This window comes from Oreochromis aureus, linkage group 7 (genome assembly GCF_013358895.1).
Source record: "Oreochromis aureus strain Israel breed Guangdong linkage group 7, ZZ_aureus, whole genome shotgun sequence".
Classification (NCBI taxonomy): domain Eukaryota; kingdom Metazoa; phylum Chordata; class Actinopteri; order Cichliformes; family Cichlidae; genus Oreochromis; species Oreochromis aureus.
In genome coordinates, this window is record NC_052948.1 from 57076089 (window position 1) to 57095709 (window position 19621).

General features: G+C 39.5%; 2 protein-coding genes across 2 annotated transcripts; both read right to left on the minus strand.

Moving 5' to 3' along the window:
* Positions 1 to 531: 531 nt before the first annotated feature.
* On the minus strand, positions 532 to 2802 carry LOC116329320 (EKC/KEOPS complex subunit Lage3). The gene is made up of 3 exons (XM_031751329.2): positions 2723 to 2802; positions 1441 to 1569; positions 532 to 1344 (listed from the first exon to the last, which is right to left on the minus strand). The coding sequence occupies exons 1-3, from the start codon at positions 2767 to 2769 to the stop codon at positions 1230 to 1232; spliced, it is 291 nt and encodes a 96-aa protein (XP_031607189.1). The 5' UTR covers positions 2770 to 2802; the 3' UTR covers positions 532 to 1229.
* A 6343-nt stretch (positions 2803 to 9145) lies between these two features.
* Positions 9146 to 19609, minus strand: prrc1 (proline-rich coiled-coil 1). The gene is made up of 9 exons (XM_031751314.2): positions 19535 to 19609; positions 16452 to 16587; positions 15199 to 15582; positions 14585 to 14730; positions 14194 to 14296; positions 13942 to 14105; positions 13231 to 13334; positions 12753 to 12855; positions 9146 to 10885 (listed from the first exon to the last, which is right to left on the minus strand). The coding sequence occupies exons 2-9, from the start codon at positions 16546 to 16548 to the stop codon at positions 10670 to 10672; spliced, it is 1317 nt and encodes a 438-aa protein (XP_031607174.1). The 5' UTR covers positions 16549 to 16587; positions 19535 to 19609; the 3' UTR covers positions 9146 to 10669.
* Positions 19610 to 19621: the final 12 nt, after the last annotated feature.

Consider the following 19621-nt stretch of genomic DNA (forward strand, 5'->3'; position numbering starts at 1 on the left):
ACTGAATCACAGGTCTTCTTGTTGTCAGTAGCTGGTGTTTCGCTCCTCTGGTGTTGCTGCCTATTCTCTTCTGTTCCCCACTCATTTAGCCATGTGCTTGTTCATCTTAGCCACTATGATTCCTGACAGGAGTTTCCATGTGGTACTCAGGTAGACTATTGGCTTGTAGTTGGATGGGACCTTCAGTTAGCAATTCTAGGTGTTTCTCGTCGATTAGCAGCTGGTTCATTTGTGCTGCCATATGCTTGTGGAATCAGCTTCTTCAGTCAGTATGCGTGAAGCATGTCGGGACCTGCTGCTGTCCAACTCTTCATACTGGAGACCTTTTATTGGATATCTGCCACTGTGATGGTTACTGGACCCTGTTCAGGGAGGTTACTGTGGTCTGCTCTTAGGTCCACAAGCTGCTCCTAAGTAAGTGACTATTGCAAGTCTGTTTTTAGTTGCAAATGTGGGTAAAATGCTCACACTTCCATGGTGACAATGGCACGCTACAGAGCCTTGTATTAAATGAAGCATCGAAACAAAGAATTTGTGTTGAATTTTTTTATAATCAAGTTATTCGAATTACTTGCTGAATCGTTGCAGCCCTACTTTCAGTAATCATAAACTCTTTATTTACATGTACATAAATGATTTCAAATGTAAATGTGTGAGAAAATGAGTGCCGAAAAGTTCTAATTTTTACAAATTCTATCAATTTGATGGTCTAAGCCTCAGACTGGTTTACATAATGATAGCTGGACAGATTTTTAATTCATTGTTTGGATGAGAAGTCTTCATCGGAACACGTATACATTCAGTGAGAGTATCTTTCTAGCTGTCCAAAATGGTAACTTTACGATTGCCGGCAAAACAAAATTAAAAGGCATCTAGAAGCTGTAGCCAAATAAATCAAGACTGAACTTACTGACTTACTAATATTTAAAACTAACCTCAGTTTTAAATATTTGTATAATCATACATTTTTATTTTTGAAAAGAATCATTATGGTTATACCTCCATCAGATACATTCTGTGAATCTATTTCAATCACAGCTGTAGAAATTATTCAACTGAACACTGAGCCAGTGTCTTGATCTTCCCCTCAGTTCCACTTCAACAACCACCTTTTACTGTGTTCAGTCGAAGGTGCCAATTACTTTAGCTCACTGAATCAAACTTCAGTCCAGTCTGTAGCACCTCAGTTCCAAGGATCAAAAACAGAGTCTATAATCACTTGTTATACATCATACGGCAACAGGTGGACCGAACATCTCCATGGTCTCCATAACAAGGGATAGATGATCGAGAAACGAGCTCACAGACACTCTGAGGATTCGTGATTCATCAGCGCTCCACCTCCTGAAACACAGCAAAAAACGTTTAGTACAAAAAGGCCACAGATGTTAGGGCTCGGTTTGATACAGCCTGCGAAGGAGCCAAGGAAGATAATCTCACACAGAGAGCGTACTGCCAGACACTGTAATCAGTTTGCTTATGCCGCCTTTCCGGGGCTCTTTGTCCGGGGAGAGCGACCGCAGAGCGATGGTGGCGTCACGAGATGATGGAAAGGGAACGTCCAGAGAGCTGCACAAGGGTCAAGGAAGACTGGAGGACATGACTGAGGCAGGGGAGAAAAATAAAAGAGGCAGGATTTTTCATCTCTGACTCTGTCTGTTCTCTCATTTTGCCCTACTTTCAATGGAAAATGCTATTTGCTGCATTAAAAAGGCTTCATCCTTACTATAATCTGTTACTGACACACTGCGCCACCATAAGGAATATATTTATACTTTAAAAATAAAAGCTTGAAAAACACATCCATTTATTACAAGCGACCTATTTCTTAACATTTTTTTCACCCCTTTTCTTTATTCCCATTGACTCTTCTGGTGCAAATATCTCTTAAACAACAGGAAGGTGCAGGTTAACTATAACCAAAACTCCAGACTCAAACATCATGTTACAACATCCACAGTAGCTATACATTGCAAATAAAGTTAAGTTAATAAAGTTTCTTCAGAGGATAATTTAAAAATGTACTGGTCAATGAGCGTGAAATGAACTGGTACGATTGGTCAGAATTAGCCTGAGAAAATGTAATAAATGTTACCTTTTTATAAAGAAGGAAAACAGACTTTAAACTCTATGCCAGCTTCTAGCTTCGCTTGACAGTGTATAGAACAAACCTGATGACACAAACTCCTGTTAAGCTTAAAAGTCAACCTAACACACCCAAACAGACTGAGCCCCAAAACAGCTGAAACTGTGTGCGGTTACTAAAATAAAAGTCTTTCCCCATTGTGTTTTAATTTATAAATACATCTACTGTGTTAAAGTGAAACAGCCTCAAGAATGTTATAGGGGTACTTTTGCTGAAGGAAATTGTTCTTTACATTCACAGCTTGTTGACTTTACCAAGCCTCGATATTTTCTTTCCTTGTTTGTGCGGGGATTTTTCAAAACATGTGATGATCACAATTATTTTGTGCATGGCTTGTCTGCATCATTGTTTTACAGAATAGCATTATCAAGATGTTCCCATAGCCAAATAGGCCAGCAGGTATCACTGTGGACATGGGTTTCAGATTATTTCGAAACCTCGATACAATTACCGGAACAAATACTTCGAATGTTTTGTTGTTTCAAGCACCCTCACTTTGCCCTTCGCTAGTAGAAAATATCACTAAAGCTTTTATAGACCTCAGTGTTAAATATTGACAATAACAATAAAGGATACAACTCCAGTTTGCCTGTTCCTCCGTTAGCTTCTCCAGCTGCCGCCATCGCGACTGTTGTGTTGAAACGGACCGGAAAAGGAAACGCTTTCCATGTATGAGCGATACAGCGAAGAAGGACTGCTGTCCCCAGCGGCAGTATGCAGTATTACAACAGTGAATACTGCACAACAATAAAAATAAATATTTTTAGTGAACTGAAAATAAACTAAAAATTAACTAAACTAGGTGAGAATAACATTTAAATTCACTAATATAAACGAAAAATAGATTTTTGGAACAACAACAATAATAATAATAACAACAGTATACTAACTCCAAATGGAAACCAGAAAGATAACAGAAATTTAAAATGAAAAATACATTTTTAAGAAATTATGGAAAAAATACACGTCACATGTCACAAACATGTCAAAAAAGTAGCCTGGGTGTGACTTTTTTGACACTTTCATTTATTTATTTCGAAAAGGAGAAACTTTTCAAAAGAAATGTGAAGTGTAACTTTTATGGCAGGGCAGCCACTAATTCCAAATTTATAATAAATCAAAGTCTTCCAACCTGCACCCAACCTGAAACACCTCCTGGCACTTGGGCAGCTACTTTGAGGTATTGAGATTGGGTAAGTGACCTTTAATTTCACGTTTCATCACTACATAAAACTGTATGGATAGAACCACCAGTCAAATCTATTTGGAATACCTCAAGGTGGTTTCTTTTATGTGTTTAAAAGCAACTAAAAAAACTAATAACTGCTTTGTTCATATCTTCCTGAAACCATCAAGGTTTACCATCATGATGGTATTAAGTTCAGTTCAGTTTTATTTATATAGCTCCACATCACAACAACAGTTGCCTCAACGGTCTTCATAAGGCAAAGATTCTACAATAATGCAGAGAAAACCCCAACAACAAACAAGTACGTAGTGACAGTAGGAAGGAAAACCTGCTTTTTAAGAGGAAGAAACCTCCTGCAGAGCCAGACTCAGGGAGGGGCAGCTATCTGCTATGGGTGAGGAGAGGAAAACAGGACAAAAGACATCCTGAGGAAGAAAGCAGGGGTGAATCTAGGTTCAAAGTTTTTGATTCATAATGTGATGTGTACAGTACCTTACAATTAGTATTAATATACTACTTTCAAATGCAGGCAGTTCTTTTCACATTTGCAAACCTTATTTCAGTAAAATGTTACCTTCAAAAGCAACTTAAATAGTTAGATGGCCTGTTGCAGTGTATAAGAATAATTCATAATCACAAGAACAATTCATAATGAATAATCACAGATTTCAATATATTACACCAGTTTTATGGTGGACACTTTTAGTTATCAATTCTAAGGAAAGTTGACCATGTTGGCCAGAATTTTTTAAAGTAAAGAACAACTTGTGAGGAGAAAGGAGAAACATGTGCAGATTTTTCAGTCTCTTGACCACATGGAGGGAGTTGATCAAATCATTAAGCACTTAAAGTAGCATTATTCAGTAAAGAAATTGGAAAATCACACTGCCACTCCATACACCTTGACAAGACGCAAACTGGTAAGAGAGCTGCTTTTACATTAAAGTTTTTTAATTTATACAAATCCTCCTTTTATGTGATGGACCGAGTTAAAAAGCAAGAGTCACGGGTTTATTGGAAGAAGAGGGTTTTCCTTTATTTAACCCCTTCTTATTTAAAAGAAGCCAAAGAAACAAAACTGAACTCAGGCAGAAAAATGTGAACTTGACAAACCAACTGACTGCCCAAACAAACATAACTTATGTGATCAGAAATGAAATGAATGAATCAGCAAATGTGGTCATAGCAGCATTCCGAAATTGTGGGTTGACTTAACAAGATGATAAGTATCTTCGTGTGATCGCCTGATTGCTGATGTTAGGGTAAATAAAGCCAGAGAGTGGAAGTATATGTAATGTTGAGCTTTTTAGTACATGGCCATGTCTGAATCGTGCTTTGAATATAGCTTATCTGGTTTAGAGAATTTTGCTCAGAATAACAAGCTGACTTCACAGTCTTTCACTTGATTTTGATGCCATGTTTTCCAGCAATACTGCTTAGTCGGCAAGGTTCTACTGAAAACCTGATGTACAGTCATATTTCTAACAAGCTGATTTCCTCATACTAGCCCCTTAGAAGCTGAATTCGTATCTTTTCCAAGAACAGCAATCAAACATTCCAGTAATATCTATCCTAGGTACACACATGCCTGAAAGTTTGTTCAGACTGAAAATTAGTCAGTTCAACCTTAAAGAAACCAGAAAGTTTGGCTAGCTTGTTCTAGGTGTAGAAGAAAAGAAGAAAGAACAGAAATAACCTGAGTTCTTAGTAAATTATGGGATTGCTAGTCACCAGAGTTTCAAACAGAGCAAAGCTGACTACTGTAAATGACCTGTATTTGTATAGCGCTTTACTAGTCCCTAAGGACCCCAAAGCGCTTTACACATCCAGTCATCCACCCATTCACACACGCATTCACACACTGGTGATGGCAAGCTACATTGTAGCCACAGCCACCCTGGGGCGAACTGACAGAGGCGAGGCTGCCGGACACTGGCACCACCGGGCCCTATGACCACCACCAGTAGGCAATGGGTGAAGTGTCTTGCCCAAGGACACAACGACCTAGACTGTCCAAGCTGGGGCTCGAACCTGCAACCTTCCGATTACAATGCGACCTCCCAACTCTTGAGCTACAATACTGTGTTTCAAGGTCAACGAGATCAGCCCCTTGTTCGCCAGTGGTGCTAGTTTCAGTCTCACATCAGCCCACCAGCCCAACCACTTCAAATGGACCTTATTGTCTAAAGAGACACATTAGCGAAACATAGCTTTTCATAATGTTCACAAGCTTTTGTTTTGTTTTGTTTTGTTTGCAATGGCAAAAACCTTGCATGTTTACTCAAGCTTTCATGTAATTCATGTAATTGGTTTCTATTCATGTACCTCTTAGGTTGCTTTTACAAAGGTCTGGAGAGATCCTGCTGGAAAAGATAAGTACATTACGGTGATAAATAGATGGAGATGTTCAGTAATAATACGCTCCCACATCTTTATAACACCAGCAATATGAACTGTTGATACAAAGCAGGATAGGTCAAGATTTTCATGTTCTTTATGCCTAGGAAAAATTTCTTTCATTTCTTCCAATCAATTTTGGTGAGCTTGGGTGAATTGTACTTGTACTTGTACTTGAAGAGAACTACAAGCAAAATATGATAAATTAGTGACAAAGCCTAAGCAGAACTATTTAGAATGAAGCAGACCTAACACAATTAGGGAGAAAAGGCAGGAAAAGCTTTGGCATGGCACATAAAATTGTTACAAAAGGAGAGGAGAAGTGAATGAAATGAAGTTATGAAGTAAATGAAATCAGAATCGCGGATGAAAACATTACAGATCCTTAAAGAATAAATGAAATCTTTAAATCTTATTACACTCACCCTGGGGTGGCAAAGTACAGACATTCTGTACTTAAGTAGAAGTACAAATACTAGTGTTAAAAAATACTCCAGTAAAGGATGAAGTACTGATTTCGTTACTCAAGCAAAAGTAAAAAAGTACTGGATGTAAAAGGTACTCAAAGTAAGAAAGTAAAAAGTAGCTCTTTGGAGGACTTTTCTACCAGCTATTATTGTGCAAAGCTAACTGAACCTTATATTTTGTTATTATTACTTTAATATAACAAAAGCACACTACCAGTCAAAAGTTTGGACACACCTTCTCATTTAATGTTTTTTCTTTATTTTTACTACTTTCTGCATTGTAGTTACAAACTGAAGACATTAAATATATGAAGCAAGATATCTGGAATTATGTAGCAAAGAAACAATTGATAAATAACTCTAAATATATTTTTTATTTTAGAGTCCTCAAAGTAGCCACCCTTTGCTTTGTTGACAGCGCTGCAAACCCTTGGCCTTCTCTCAATGAGCTTCATGATGTAGTCACCTGAAATGGTTTTCACTTCACAGCTGTCAGGGTTCATTTGTGGAATTTTTTTCCTTCTTAATGGGGTTGGGACCATCAGTTGTGTTGTGCAGAAGTCAGGTAAGTACACAGCTGACAGCCCTATTTGACAACTGTTAAAATTCCTATTATTGCAAGAACCAATCAGCTAAGTAAAGGGAAACAACAGTCCATCATTACTTTAAGAACTGAAGGTCAGTCAGCAAAATTGCTAAAACTTTGAATGTGTCCCCAAGTGCAGTTGCAAAAACCCATCAAGCGCTACAACAAAACTGTCTCACATGAGGACCGCCCCAGGAAAGGAAGGCCAAGAGTCACCTCTGCTGCTGAGAATAAGTTAATCCGCGTCACTAGCCTCAGAAATGGCAAGTTGACAGCACCTCAGATTAGAGCCCAGATACAGGGAGTGCAGAATTATTAGGCAAGTTGTATTTTTGAGGAATAATTTTATTATTGAACAACAACCATGTTCTCAGTGAACCCAAAAAACTCATTAATATCAAAGCTGAATGTTTTTGGAAGTAGTTTTTAGTTTTAGCTATTTTAGGGGGATATCTGTGTGTGCAGGTGACTAGTACTGTGCATAATTATTAGGCAACTTAACAAAAAACAAATATATACCCATTTCAATTATTTATTTTTACCAGTGAAACCAATATAACATCTCCACATTCACAAATATACATTTCTGACATTCAAAAACAAAACAAAAACAAATCAGCGACCAATATAGCCACCTTTCTTTGCAAGGACACTCAAAAGCCTGCCATCCATGGATTCTGTCAGTGTTTTGATCTGTTCACCATCAACATTGCGTGCAGCAGCAACCACAGCCTCCCAGACACTGTTCAGAGAGGTGTACTGTTTTCCTCCTTGTAAATCTCACATTTGATGATGGACCACAGGTTCTCAATGGGGTTCAGATCAGGTGAACAAGGACGCCATGTCAATAGTTTTTTTCTTCTTTTATACCCTTTCTTGCCAGCCACGCTGTGGAGTACTTGGACGCGTGTGATGGAGCATTGTCCTGCATGAAAATCATGTTTTTCTTGAAGGATGCAGACTTCTTCCTGTACCACTGCTTGAAGGTGTCTTCCAGAAACTGGCAGTAGGACTGGGAGTTGAGCTTGACTCCATCCTCAACCCGAAAAGGCCCCACAAGCTCATCTTTGATGATACCAGCCCAAACCAGTACTCCACCTCCACCTTGCTGGCGTCTGAGTCGGACTGGAGCTCTCTGCCCTTTACCAGTCCAGCCACGGGCCCATCCATCTGGCCCATCAAGACTCACTCTCATTTCATCAGTCCATAAAACCTTAGAAAAATCAGTCTTGAGATATTTCTTGGCCCAGTCTTGACGTTTCAGCTTGTGTGTCTTGTTCAGTGGTGGTCGTCTTTCAGCCTTTCTTACCTTGGCCATGTCTCTGAGTATTGCACACCTTGTGCTTTTGGGCACTCCAGTGATGTTGCAGCTCTGAAATATGGCCAAACTGGTGGCAAGTGGCATCTTGGCAGCTGCACGCTTGACTTTTCTCAGTTCATGGGCAGTTATTTTGCGCCTTGGTTTTTCCACACGCTTCTTGCGACCCTGTTGACTATTTTGAATGAAAGCGCTCGATTGTTCGATGATCACGCTTCAGAAGCTTTGCAATTTTAAGACTGCTGCATCCCTCTGCAAGATATCTCACTATTTTTGACTTTTCTGAGCCTGTCAAGTCCTTCTTTTGACCCATTTTGCCAAAGGAAAGGAAGTTGCCTAATAATTATGCACACCTGATATAGGGTGTTGATGTCATTAGACCACACCCCTTCTCATTAAAGAGATGCACATCACCTAATATGCTTAATTGGTAGTAGGCTTTCGAGCCTATACAGCTTGGAGTAAGACAACATGCATGAAGAGGATGATGTGGACAAAATACTCATTTGCCTAATAATTCTGCACTCCCTGTAAATGCCACACAGAGTTCCAGCAGCAAACACATCTCTACGTCAACTGTTCAGTGGAAACCATGCGGTGGTCACAGGAGATTGCACAAATCAGGCCTTCATGGTCAAATAGCTAGTAAGAAACCACTACTAAGTAAAAGCAACAAGCAGAAAAGATTTGTTTGGGCCAAGAAACACAAGGAATGGAAATTAGACCAGTGGAAATCTGTGCTTTGGTCAGATGAGTCCAAATTTGAGATCTTTGGTTCCACCTGCCTTGTCTTTGTGTGATGCAGAAAAGATGAATAGATTGTCTTTACATGCATGGTTCCAATCATGAAACATGCAGAGGTGGTGTGATGGTGTGGGGGTGCTCTGCTGGTGACACTGTTGGGGATTTATTCAAAATTGAAGACACACTGAATCAGCATGGCTACCACAGCATCCTGCAGCGCCATGCCATCCCATCTGATTTGCATTTAGTTGGATATCATTTATTTTTCAACAGGAGAATAACCCCAAACACACCTCCAGACAGTTGATAGTCATTTATTTCCAGTAATGAACAGAAAAAATTGCTTTTGGAGTTGAATGTTATGCTGGACTTCTCAGGAAAGTCCAATGTTCCTTAAGACTTCTGCACAGTATTGTATAGCAGTGATATATCCTTTGGTTAAGGAATGGGGATCCAAATCAGCATTAAAAAGTGATTTATTTATGTAAAAAGGCACAGCACAAGATATGCATAAGAATATTCTTTACACCCAACTGTAACTGACAGAAAGTTAGATCTAGTGTTTCTGACAGTTTCTTACCACTTGAAGCCCTAAGAAATAAATTAAGTAAATCATTGTTAGCTGCATGGGACAGAAACACTTTATGTATAAATTTGTATTAGCATTCAAGTCAGCCATGGTCTTTATGTAGGACAATGAATCGAAATACTTCATTAATTGGGTGGCCATCCAAGGAGTCTGCAAATATGACTCGTCGCCCTCAACTGGATTTATATCACGGAAGGCTTGGGCCAGTCTCAAAACTCCATGCTACAGTGCTTGAACCATCCATTAGCAGTTTTTGTGATACTGAAGGATGTATTATCCTGCTGATGGAGGTCAGTAGCATCAGGAAGATGTCTGCTGTTTGCTACAAAGTTAATTTAGGTCACATTCATCAAGGTAACAATATGTGAAATTAAGATTTTTATGTATAGATATGTTGTAATGACATGGCTCAATTTTTTTTGTTCGGGTTAAATGGTCAATTATATTTATTTTTGTATTAACTGAGCATTGTATCAACAAATAACAGTTAATCATAACAATTAATGTTTGATAACTGCAATTCCAATTGGATTTTATTTACACTGCCAAAAAAAAAAAGAAAAAAAAAAAAGGAAGCTGCATTCTGTCTAAACTTGTTTGACGTCAGAGGAAAGTTTTGGGTATGAAGCTTACAAATTAGTGATTAAGCCCTGGATGAGTGCAGCAAAAAGTCTGGAGTAACAAGAGATGTTGGCATGCAGTTAGTACATTGTATAGGGAGTAGCTGGTTATAATGGCCCTAGGGCATGGTAGAAAATACCCCCCCCCCAAAAAAAGACTTTTTCCTATATTGTAGGGCTTCTTAATGTTGCATTCAGCCTAATCACATCAGGTAGTTGCTGCATTATTCCTTCTAAATCTGGACTTAGGGTACAGAAAAGTACAAATGGGACAAAAGCTCTACATTAACAGTAAGAATGCCTAAATAAAACACTAAACTTTGCCTTAATATGTGCTTATACTGATAAACATTTTTAAAAAGGATGAAGAGAGGATCAGAAAGCATTATAGCTTGATCGTAACAAAATGCAATCTAAATTTTCAGTAAAACCCATTAAAATACACGAGAATGCCAGCAAAACTTCTGTGGGCACAAACATCTTTAACGAAATGTGCAGCTGACTTTGTTGTGCAGGACAGACGGATGGAGGATAGGGATTTCATGTCCCTTCATGTCCCATCAGCTAGTTTACTGTCCACCGCCTCTCAGTATGTCACAGAAACTTGAAGCATTCAGCCTGACGTAGTCCTGGGAAGCAACTGCTGTTTGTAGATACCAGCCAGAGCTTTGGAAGCACTGTGGATCATCTGGCGTTGGGTTAGGCCTGTCATGGCCTGGTGCCAGTCTGTTCTGTTGATGTTGGGAAGGTTTTGCTCCAGGACCTCACCCACGGTAACACTCAGACCTGACCAGCGCAGGCTGTAGTCAGGAGGGGTCATGGACTGAGCCTATATGGGGGAAGGTTACAAAAACACTGTGAGTTGTAGCAGGTTTCTACATGGGAGATTTTGAATAAAATAATTCTACGGTTCAACCTGACATTTTTTGTTCAAAGACAAAAAGTCAAGAGAAAACTATAGAGCCTGAAAACTAAAAATTAAATAAAAACAAAGGAAGGTGGGAAACTTTATCTTCTATCACCGTGACAGGATATTATATTGCCAAAAGTATTTGCTCACCCTTCCAAATCATTAAATTCAGGAATTCCAATCACTTTAAGGTGTATAAAAATGTAAATACTTAGGCGTGGAGATTGCTTTTAAAAACATTTGTAAAAGAATGGGTCCCTCTTATTTGCTCAGGAGTTGGGCTTAGTTCTAGCATCCCAAGATATGTTTGCCAATTTCATGACCTTCCCACAAACACATTACCTGCCTTGCGGAAAGCCTTCCCAGAAGAATTATAGCTGTAAAGGGCGGGTGGACAACATATTCAAGTCTGTGGATAAATAATGGGATGCTACTCAAATTTGTTTGAGTGTAAAACCAGGCAAGCCAATACTTTTGTCAATATAGTGTACAGTGTTCCCTCGTTTATCGCAGGTGTTACGTTCTAAAAATAACCCGCGATAGGTGAAATCCGCAAAGTAGCCAACTTTATTTTTTTACAATTATTATAGATGTTTTAAGGCTGTAAAACCCCTCACTACACACTTTATACACTTTTCTCAGACAGGCATCGACATTTTCACACGTTTCTCTCTTGTTTAAACACTCTCAAAGTTCAAACCTTGTAGATAAATAAGTCCAGTATTATCAAATGAAACCAAAGATCAAACCCTGTTTTCAGGTCCAGAACACAGGAACAATAATAATGGATTGCATTTATATAGCGCTTTTCGAGACCCTCAAAGCACTTTACAATTCCACTATTCATTCACTCTCACATTCACACACTGGTGGAGGCAAGCTACAGTTGTAGCCACAGCTGCCTTGGGGCAGACTGACAAAAGCGAGCTATATCACACCATCACCAGTAGGCGAAGTGTCTTGCCCAAGGACACAAGACAGACAGAGCTGGGGATCAAACCAGCAACCTTCTAGTTACAAGATGAGCTTCCCAACCCCCTGAACCACGGTCGAATAGAGTGAGAGAATTCAATAATAATGAATCAATGGTATGGAAGTAGAGGAAGCAAGAAGAATGAGTTCAGTAAAGTTTGACTTATCTGACTGTTTGGTTTCACTTAATGTTCCTTATAATCCTTTGACGTCGACACTGTTGTGTTTGTTGCCTTCTGCTAGCGAAGATTTATGTAAATTTGAAAAGCTGGACGCATTCTGTACTGTACAGGAGACATGGCACGAGATTGATTGAAAATGGTCTACAGCTGATCAGGACGCAGAACACAATACGCTGTAAAACAAAACAAAACAAAAAAAAAAAACTTTGCAAAACTGCACCCCCCCCCAAAAAATCTGCGAAACAGCGAGGCCGCGAAAACTGAACCGCGATATAGCGAGGAACCACTGTATAACAAATGAAAAACTAAAGGGAACCTACAATACTTACTCAAGCAATGTTGATTTAGCTTGACTACAGAAGGTAACAGGCCTTTTTAAGCAGGCCTGTACTACAGGCAGGGCTTCATTTCAACATTCCCCATGACCACCATTTTTTCCACGTACAGACACAAGGCCCCAGGAGCAACCATACGTATACACAGCCAAAAAACTCCACACCACCCCCACCCGCACAGTTTTACTTCTATTTGGTTTTATAAATTGTAAAAGTCTCTTTTTCTTGAACATGTTTTTTTTTTTTAATATTTAAACTTCAACCAGAAAAGCTCTTTCTTTGTAAACCAAATGATACCTGCTGGACGTGCTCTAATGCTATAGGGGTTGCCTGAGTGAAGACCTCGATGTGAATGTTCTGACCAGGGTCCTCAAGGATTAAACATCCAATGTCAAACCACCTGGAAACAAAAAGAAGGTTTTGTTGTTGTTTTTAGAGCTTTTAACTGAATGTTAACGCTTTTGTTTGTTGCCACAAAAAAAATATCAAACTGCATCAAACATGTGAATATTTTACTTGCATTTTATTCAACACATGACTAATTATAAAGTAAATAATGGAAGATGAAAGGTGAATAGAAATGTCAAAAAGCATTTCTGTCCTGTTGTAGATGAAAACTGTTGAAGCCCAGCATCCACACATGTTTTTTTTGTTTTTTATGGGATGCTCCAAGCTGTTTACAGCAGTACTGTGCACTGTTTGTGAGATGGAAAGTCTGCTAGGCCTCTAAGAATGTGTGTGCTTTCTTTTCAGAAGTCAGTCAAAACCTTCTTACTTGTCAGGAAAAAGTTCAGCAATGAAGTTTTCTAAAGAGACCACTGGCTGTCTCTCATGGATCACACCAGCTCGACGCAGACTGTCAATGCGCTCCTGAGCCCCCTGCAGACACGCAGGGACAGACAGACACACACATGTGTATGACTGAAGTTGCAATAATCAGTGCTGTCAAGAACTAAACTGAGAACAAGTTCTGAAACAAACTCAAACACTAGTAATACTTATGTAACTCGGATATTTCAGCCTTTTATTTTGAATAAATTAAGAAACAAATAAGTAATAAACTTAAAAATTACCAGACTGATATTTTAATAAACTAATACATCATTATAATTAACATTTTTCTCTTTTACTGTGTGTAGAGATGCAAACTGAAAATCCTTTTAAAATGAGTCTTGACTCATAAAATGCGGAACTCTCTATGCAATCCAGTTATTATAATTAAAAGGTTACATACAATTTTTCAGAAGCAACCTATTTTGTGTTTCGTTTTTCCCACAATATTAAGACTTTGTTCTCAAAATATTTTCTCTTAACAAATCTAGCACTGCATCATTTATATAATTTTTTATCTTCACACGTGATGGTCTTAAAAGCCATGTAATTTATAAATAAATAAGCTATAACACATATTCAAGGAAAACAAACGTGATGCTTGAAAAAAGTTGAACGAGAATGAAGTAAAGTAAAGTAAAAGCAGTCCACTGACCTTGACACCAGCGGCATAGCCCACAGGTTGTGGAGCTATGTTTGACTGACCAGACTCTCCAGTGACCATGGCCAGCCCAAAAACCTCCTGAAAAGCATCTCTAACGGCCCCCACATTCATCTCCTTATCTGAAGTCACAACAATGTCAATGTCCCCACCAGACTCTGAGGATGAACAACACAGAAACATTTATTAAGAACAATTGAATGTTTAGTACATTTTTTTCAAATTGGGTAAAACAGGGTAACTTACTCATGTATGGGACCATGCCAGGATCAAGAGTAGTAATCATGGACTCCACAGAGTGTTTGGTTTTGTCTAAGACTGTCTTTACTACAGCGTTTCCTGCTACTCCCTGAGGGGACACACAATACACACAGAATAAGACTACCCAAAAATGTCATGCTACTAGATCAGCATATGGATATACATACGCACACGCACACGCACACACACACACACACACACACACACACACACACACTTAACCAACTGTTCCTATTAACTTTAATTAAAGAAACTTTCAGTAAACTTCATCATTGTAAAGACATTTTATGTTTGAAAAATATGTCCTACCATATCGCAAAAAAGCTATAGGGAACATCAAGCTTCAAAAGTCCCCTTTCAAACATTTGTATTCTACCTTGAAAAAGCCCCAGATGCCTCCACCACTGTTGGTGTCTCCAGACACTCTGGGATCCTCCTGTTCCTCCGGGAAAGTGATTGAAGATCCAGTATCTAATCCTCCTCTAATGACTGACTGCTGAAGCATGGGGTTGGACACCACACCTGAAAATATAGAACATTTTTTAACAAGAAGTTGTACTTTTTAAAAATTAAATCAATTGTTTACAGAATGTCCTCTGAGCATCTGCTGCCTGTTGATGCCAGGTTGATGTTGTCATGTCAGAGCCTGGTGCTTTCCAGCTATTCATACTGGAGACCCGCTCTTAGACATCTGCCACTGTGATGGTCACTGGATCTTGTTTTTCACTCTTTAATACCTCACCATCGTTACCTCAGTTCCTCTCTTGACCCTCATCACTGATGTTTTCTGTGTGCATTCTGATGCCCATGATACCAACTTTACCTTACGTTCAAACATCTAATAGTAATATTCAGTGTTGGCTAGTATGTGGGTATTTTGGGTTTTTTTTGTTTTTTTGATAACCCTAATGTCAAACTGATTTGGTTGCAGTTTTTAACAGAGCATCCGATGTGAAAATTTCACCCGAGCTTCACATTTTTCACTCTGACCTGGTATAGAAGCAGGACTGGAAAATGTTGGCATCAGCGGTGTCTGTGGGGTTCGACCAGCATGACCTCGTGTGATGTCATATCCTGCACCCACAGAGAAGCTCGATACAGGTGGACCTACAGGAGGGGCCAACATGCTGGAAGCAGTAGGAGGTGGTCTGATGGAAGAGGCCTGAGGAGGCAAAGAGAAGGAGGCAGCAGGAGGGACGGGAGAGCTGCTGGTGAAAGGTGAGGCCAGTGTTGAGGCAGGGGGAAATTGGGAAGAAAGGGAAAGCGGTGCAGCCAGAGGGCTGCTGAAGGCAGGAAGTGGTGGGACACTGGGGAGAGAAGTCGAGACTGAGGGGGAACTGATTGTTCCTGGGAGAGGCAGTGAAGTGGACAGACCTGAAAAACAAAGAGAAACATCCAATCAGAGATAGCTTTCCCTCTACTCATCTGCTTGCCATTTTCTCACTCTGCAGGTCTTTATATCCTCAGCTCTTCTCTTTGGGCCTGAAACCTGTCTGATTTCACTCTTTATTTGCTTGGATTAGTTCTCCACACTCTAGACTCTCTGCTCAGGTTACCTTGCAGCATGGCGATTAGGTAACTGCTAGAAGTAAAATTGCTAATATTAACATTCACACCGTGCAGTAAGAGTTTTACTTCTTACTCTTCTTACTCCTAAACTGCTATTTAGCGTTATGAATGTTAACTACTATAGCTTTTGAGGGGAGGAGGAGCCATGTTTGGCTGTCTGCAGCAATGTTGTGTCAAGTTGTGTGCCAGCTGAAGAAGGCAAAGACAGCACAATTGGTATCAATACTGTTGCAAGTGAGTATCTTAATTTAATATTAATTTTACAGTTTTAATAATACAAGCCATTCTGTCCCTGTACAACCACAGCGAGTGCTTAATTAGCATTGCCAGCAACAAGTTGGACTTGTTTCCAGTGGATGTTGGACTTCATCAGGGATGTACTTTGTCACTGATTCTGTTATGAACAGAATTTCTAAGTGGAGCCAAATGGCTGAGCTTCTCTGTTATTGTTACTTCACTGCAACCCAGCTCTGGATAAGTGGTAGAAAATGGATAGATGTTGTATCCATAACGTCCACATCACCAGAATTAAAATTTATTTACACGTATTACCAATCTTGAATTTGTATCAACGATGTGAACTGTAGCAAATGACATTTAAAATCTCGACTTGGCTAAGCTACAAGCAAAGGGAACGTTGATTTGCTTCTATAGTTGCACATTAAATGTCTTACCAGCAGTGGTGGGCAGGCTTCCGACTGGGCCACCCACAGTCAGAGGAGGGGTAGGGCTGGCAGGAGGTGTAGTCTCAATCCCACTTTCTTCCATCATATTCTCTGTAGTATTTATTTTAACTTCAGCCCAGAATAGCTGCAATAAAATGTTGTGATGAATTATATTGTGTTCAACTTGTCAGTCAATTGTTCATTTCCTGCATGTGCACTCTGGGAACTATAGCACATAAAGTTTGACTGACAATAATGTTTATTAAACCTTCTTCCACACCAAGGAAGAAATTGAGAAATTTCTAAAGTTAAATCTATAAGTATATGAACAAAGACACAATTTTCTTTTTTTTTTTTTTATTTTGCACACTACCAATGTGTATTTTCTATTAAACAATCAAGATGTGATTTTAGTACTGACTTTCAGCTTTAAGTTTGTGGATATAAACTAAAGTATTGCACTGGTGATGCCATGGTTGTTTGCAGGTAGACCAGCTCCATCAATACTAAAAGGTATATACAGATTTTAACGAAAGATATGCTCCCATTCAGATGATGTCGAGGCCTTGCATATTTAAGAAGGACAATGCTGAATCACATACTGCATATATTACAAGAGCATGTCTTTGTATTAAAAGAGTAAGGGTGCTGAACTGGCCTGCCTGCCGTCCAGTGCCATATACTACAAAGCTCGTTCATAGTCACTTCAGTTTGTTGCAGATTATTATGAACTTCTTTTTATTGATTGAACAGGTATACTCGGTTTTCTAAATCAACAAACTGATACATGTACCTTCCTGTGACAATGTATCGCACAGTTTGAGCCTCATTTATTGGCTTAAGTAAGGTAGACTTGTGCCTGATTTAGAACCTTCGAGGATTCGAGGAGCCTATGAAAACAAAAGTGTTGTTGCCCACATTTATGCCTGTGTGTAGTGCATTTAGTTCGGTGATGTTCTGATGTTTCATATGCTGTGTCAGCCAATAGAAAAAACTAAAATGAAGTTCTTTTTTCCATACTCCTAGGGCAAACATATACTAACAGTCAAAAGTTTGGACACACCTTCTCATTTAATTTTTTTTAACTACTTTCTACATTGATTGCTTCATTAAGTATCTACAAATATATGAAGCAAGATATATGGAATTATGTAGCAAAGAAAATAAAATGATAAATAACTGCGCTGCAAACCCTTGGCCTTCTCTTACTGAGCTTCATGATGTAGTCACCTGAAATGATTTCCACCATTTTCGTCACACTGATGAGTGATGAAACGTCCAGATGAACAGAATCAACCTTATGGGATTTACTTACCTGGATGATTGAGCATGCATCAAGACACAAGGAATGGATATTAGACCAGTGGTAATCTGTGCTTTGGTCAGATGAGTATAAATTTGAGATCTTTGGCTCCACCTGCTGTGTCTTTGTGCAATGCAGAAAAGGTGAACGGATGGTCTCTACATGCATGGTTCCCACCATGAAGCATGGAGGAGGTGGTGTGATGGTGTGGGGGGTGCTTTGCTGGTGACACTGTTGGGGATTTATTCAAAATTGAAGGCTGCACCCTGCTATGTCAGTATGCATCCTGCAGCAAAATGCCATCCCAATGGATTTAGTTGGACCATCATTTATTTTTCCAACATGACAATGACCCCAAACACACCTCCAGCCTGTGTAAGGGCTAGTTGACCAAGAAGGAGAGTGATGGAGTGCTGCATCAGATGGCCTGGCCTCCACAGTCACCTGACCGAAACCTAATTACAGCCATTCCAAATCAAGATGGTCTGGGATGAGATGGACCACAGAGTGAAGCCAAAAGGGCCAACAAGTGCTCAGTATCTCTGAACTCCTTCAAGACTGTTGGAAAACCATTTCAGGTGACGACCTCATGAAGCTCATCGAGAGAATGCCAAGAGTGTGCAAAGCAGTAATCAAAGCAAAGGGAGGCTATTTTGAAGAACCTAAAACAAGTTTTTGTTTACTACATAATTCCATATGTGTCCATTTATTTTTTGGTTCCTTCAGTGAGAATCTACAATGTAAATAGTCATGAAAATAAATAAGAATAAATAAATAATAAATAAGAAGGTGTGCCCAAAGTTTTGACTGGTTTTGTAGATTTGTGAGTCCTTAGATGGATCATTCTTCTTTATACTGAGGCAGTGATTTTATCTTATTGTTAAATTAAAAAAAAAACAAAAAAACAACAACTGTGGTGAAAAAGTAGCCAGAAATGCAAATAAGGAATCAAGCGTGTTGAACAAACCAATCATAACAGTTGAAGTCTGCACTGACCCACTGTGTAATTACATTCTCGGGAGGTGCACCTCAGGTTACATGGTACGTCAGGAGTTTACAGTGACGTCATAGGTCCCCCACATAGATTTCCTGTTAAACCTGGGCATTAAGCTGCACATGTAAAACATATTCTCACAGCAAAGAATCTATATTGCAACGCATTTTAATCCCAAACTCAGAAGATAACCTGCTCCCAGCAGGTTATCAGGTGTGTGTTTTAGGAGCATACAGTAATAAAATTGTTTGATCCCAACAGAAACAAACAGAAGACCCTCTTACTTTCTCCACAGAGGTCTTCCAGCAAGCGTGATCATATTTTCTGAATGATCAGCAGACCATGAATTCACACCTGGTGATTTCTAATCTGGAATCTAGACTGCTGCGGGTCAGGCTTTGCAGCACAACTTACTACAGCGATTTACCCCAGTAAGACGTGAACCACCTTGGTAGTACAAAAACCCAGGGTTTAACCTTAAGTTAAGTCCCTTTCGCACACGAAGAGGCAAGCGCTGTGCTCTGAAACAAAGCGGATCTATATCGTCTGACGCGGACACATTTAAGGTTTGTTCCGTGTCTGCCACGCCACATAGAACGACAGGAGATCCAAATGAATGCAGTGTAGCGTTTTTTAAGACTGTTCACAACTTGCATGTGCCTCACAGCCCCCCCAAAAAACAACAAAACGGACAAAGTACCATGCACATCTTTATCTAATTCTCTAAAAAAGACTCAGCATGACATGTGCCACTATTTTGATAATCTCTACAGAACAAGTAACTCAACTACTTACCTGCTGGCGGTACTAACACAATGCACCCATAAATAATAATAAAGCGCCGGCCCACAGTGATGACGTGGTGCTTTGCCACGTCTGCTC

What these genes read in the sequence shown, in the direction of transcription:
- prrc1 (XM_031751314.2), bottom strand. Translation starts at nt 16,548, where the DNA reads ATGATGGAAGAAAGTGGGATTGAGACTACACCTCCTGCCAGCCCTACC. An exon ending in AAGCCTGCCCACCACTGCTG is followed by an intron (nt 15,583 to 16,451) that starts GTAAGACATTTA and finishes TTTGTTTTTCAG; the next exon opens with GTCTGTCCACTTCACTGCCT. An exon ending in GCTGAACTTTTTCCTGACAA is followed by an intron (nt 12,856 to 13,230) that starts GTAAGAAGGTTT and finishes TTTTGTTTCCAG; the next exon opens with GTGGTTTGACATTGGATGTT.
- LOC116329320 (XM_031751329.2), bottom strand. Translation starts at nt 2,769, where the DNA reads ATGGCGGCAGCTGGAGAAGCTAACGGAGGAACAGGCAAACTGGAGTT. An exon ending in GGAACAGGCAAACTGGAGTT is followed by an intron (nt 1,570 to 2,722) that starts GTATCCTTTATT and finishes ACCCTTGTGCAG; the next exon opens with CTCTCTGGACGTTCCCTTTC. An exon ending in TCTGGCAGTACGCTCTCTGT is followed by an intron (nt 1,345 to 1,440) that starts GTGAGATTATCT and finishes GCTGTGTTTCAG; the next exon opens with GAGGTGGAGCGCTGATGAAT.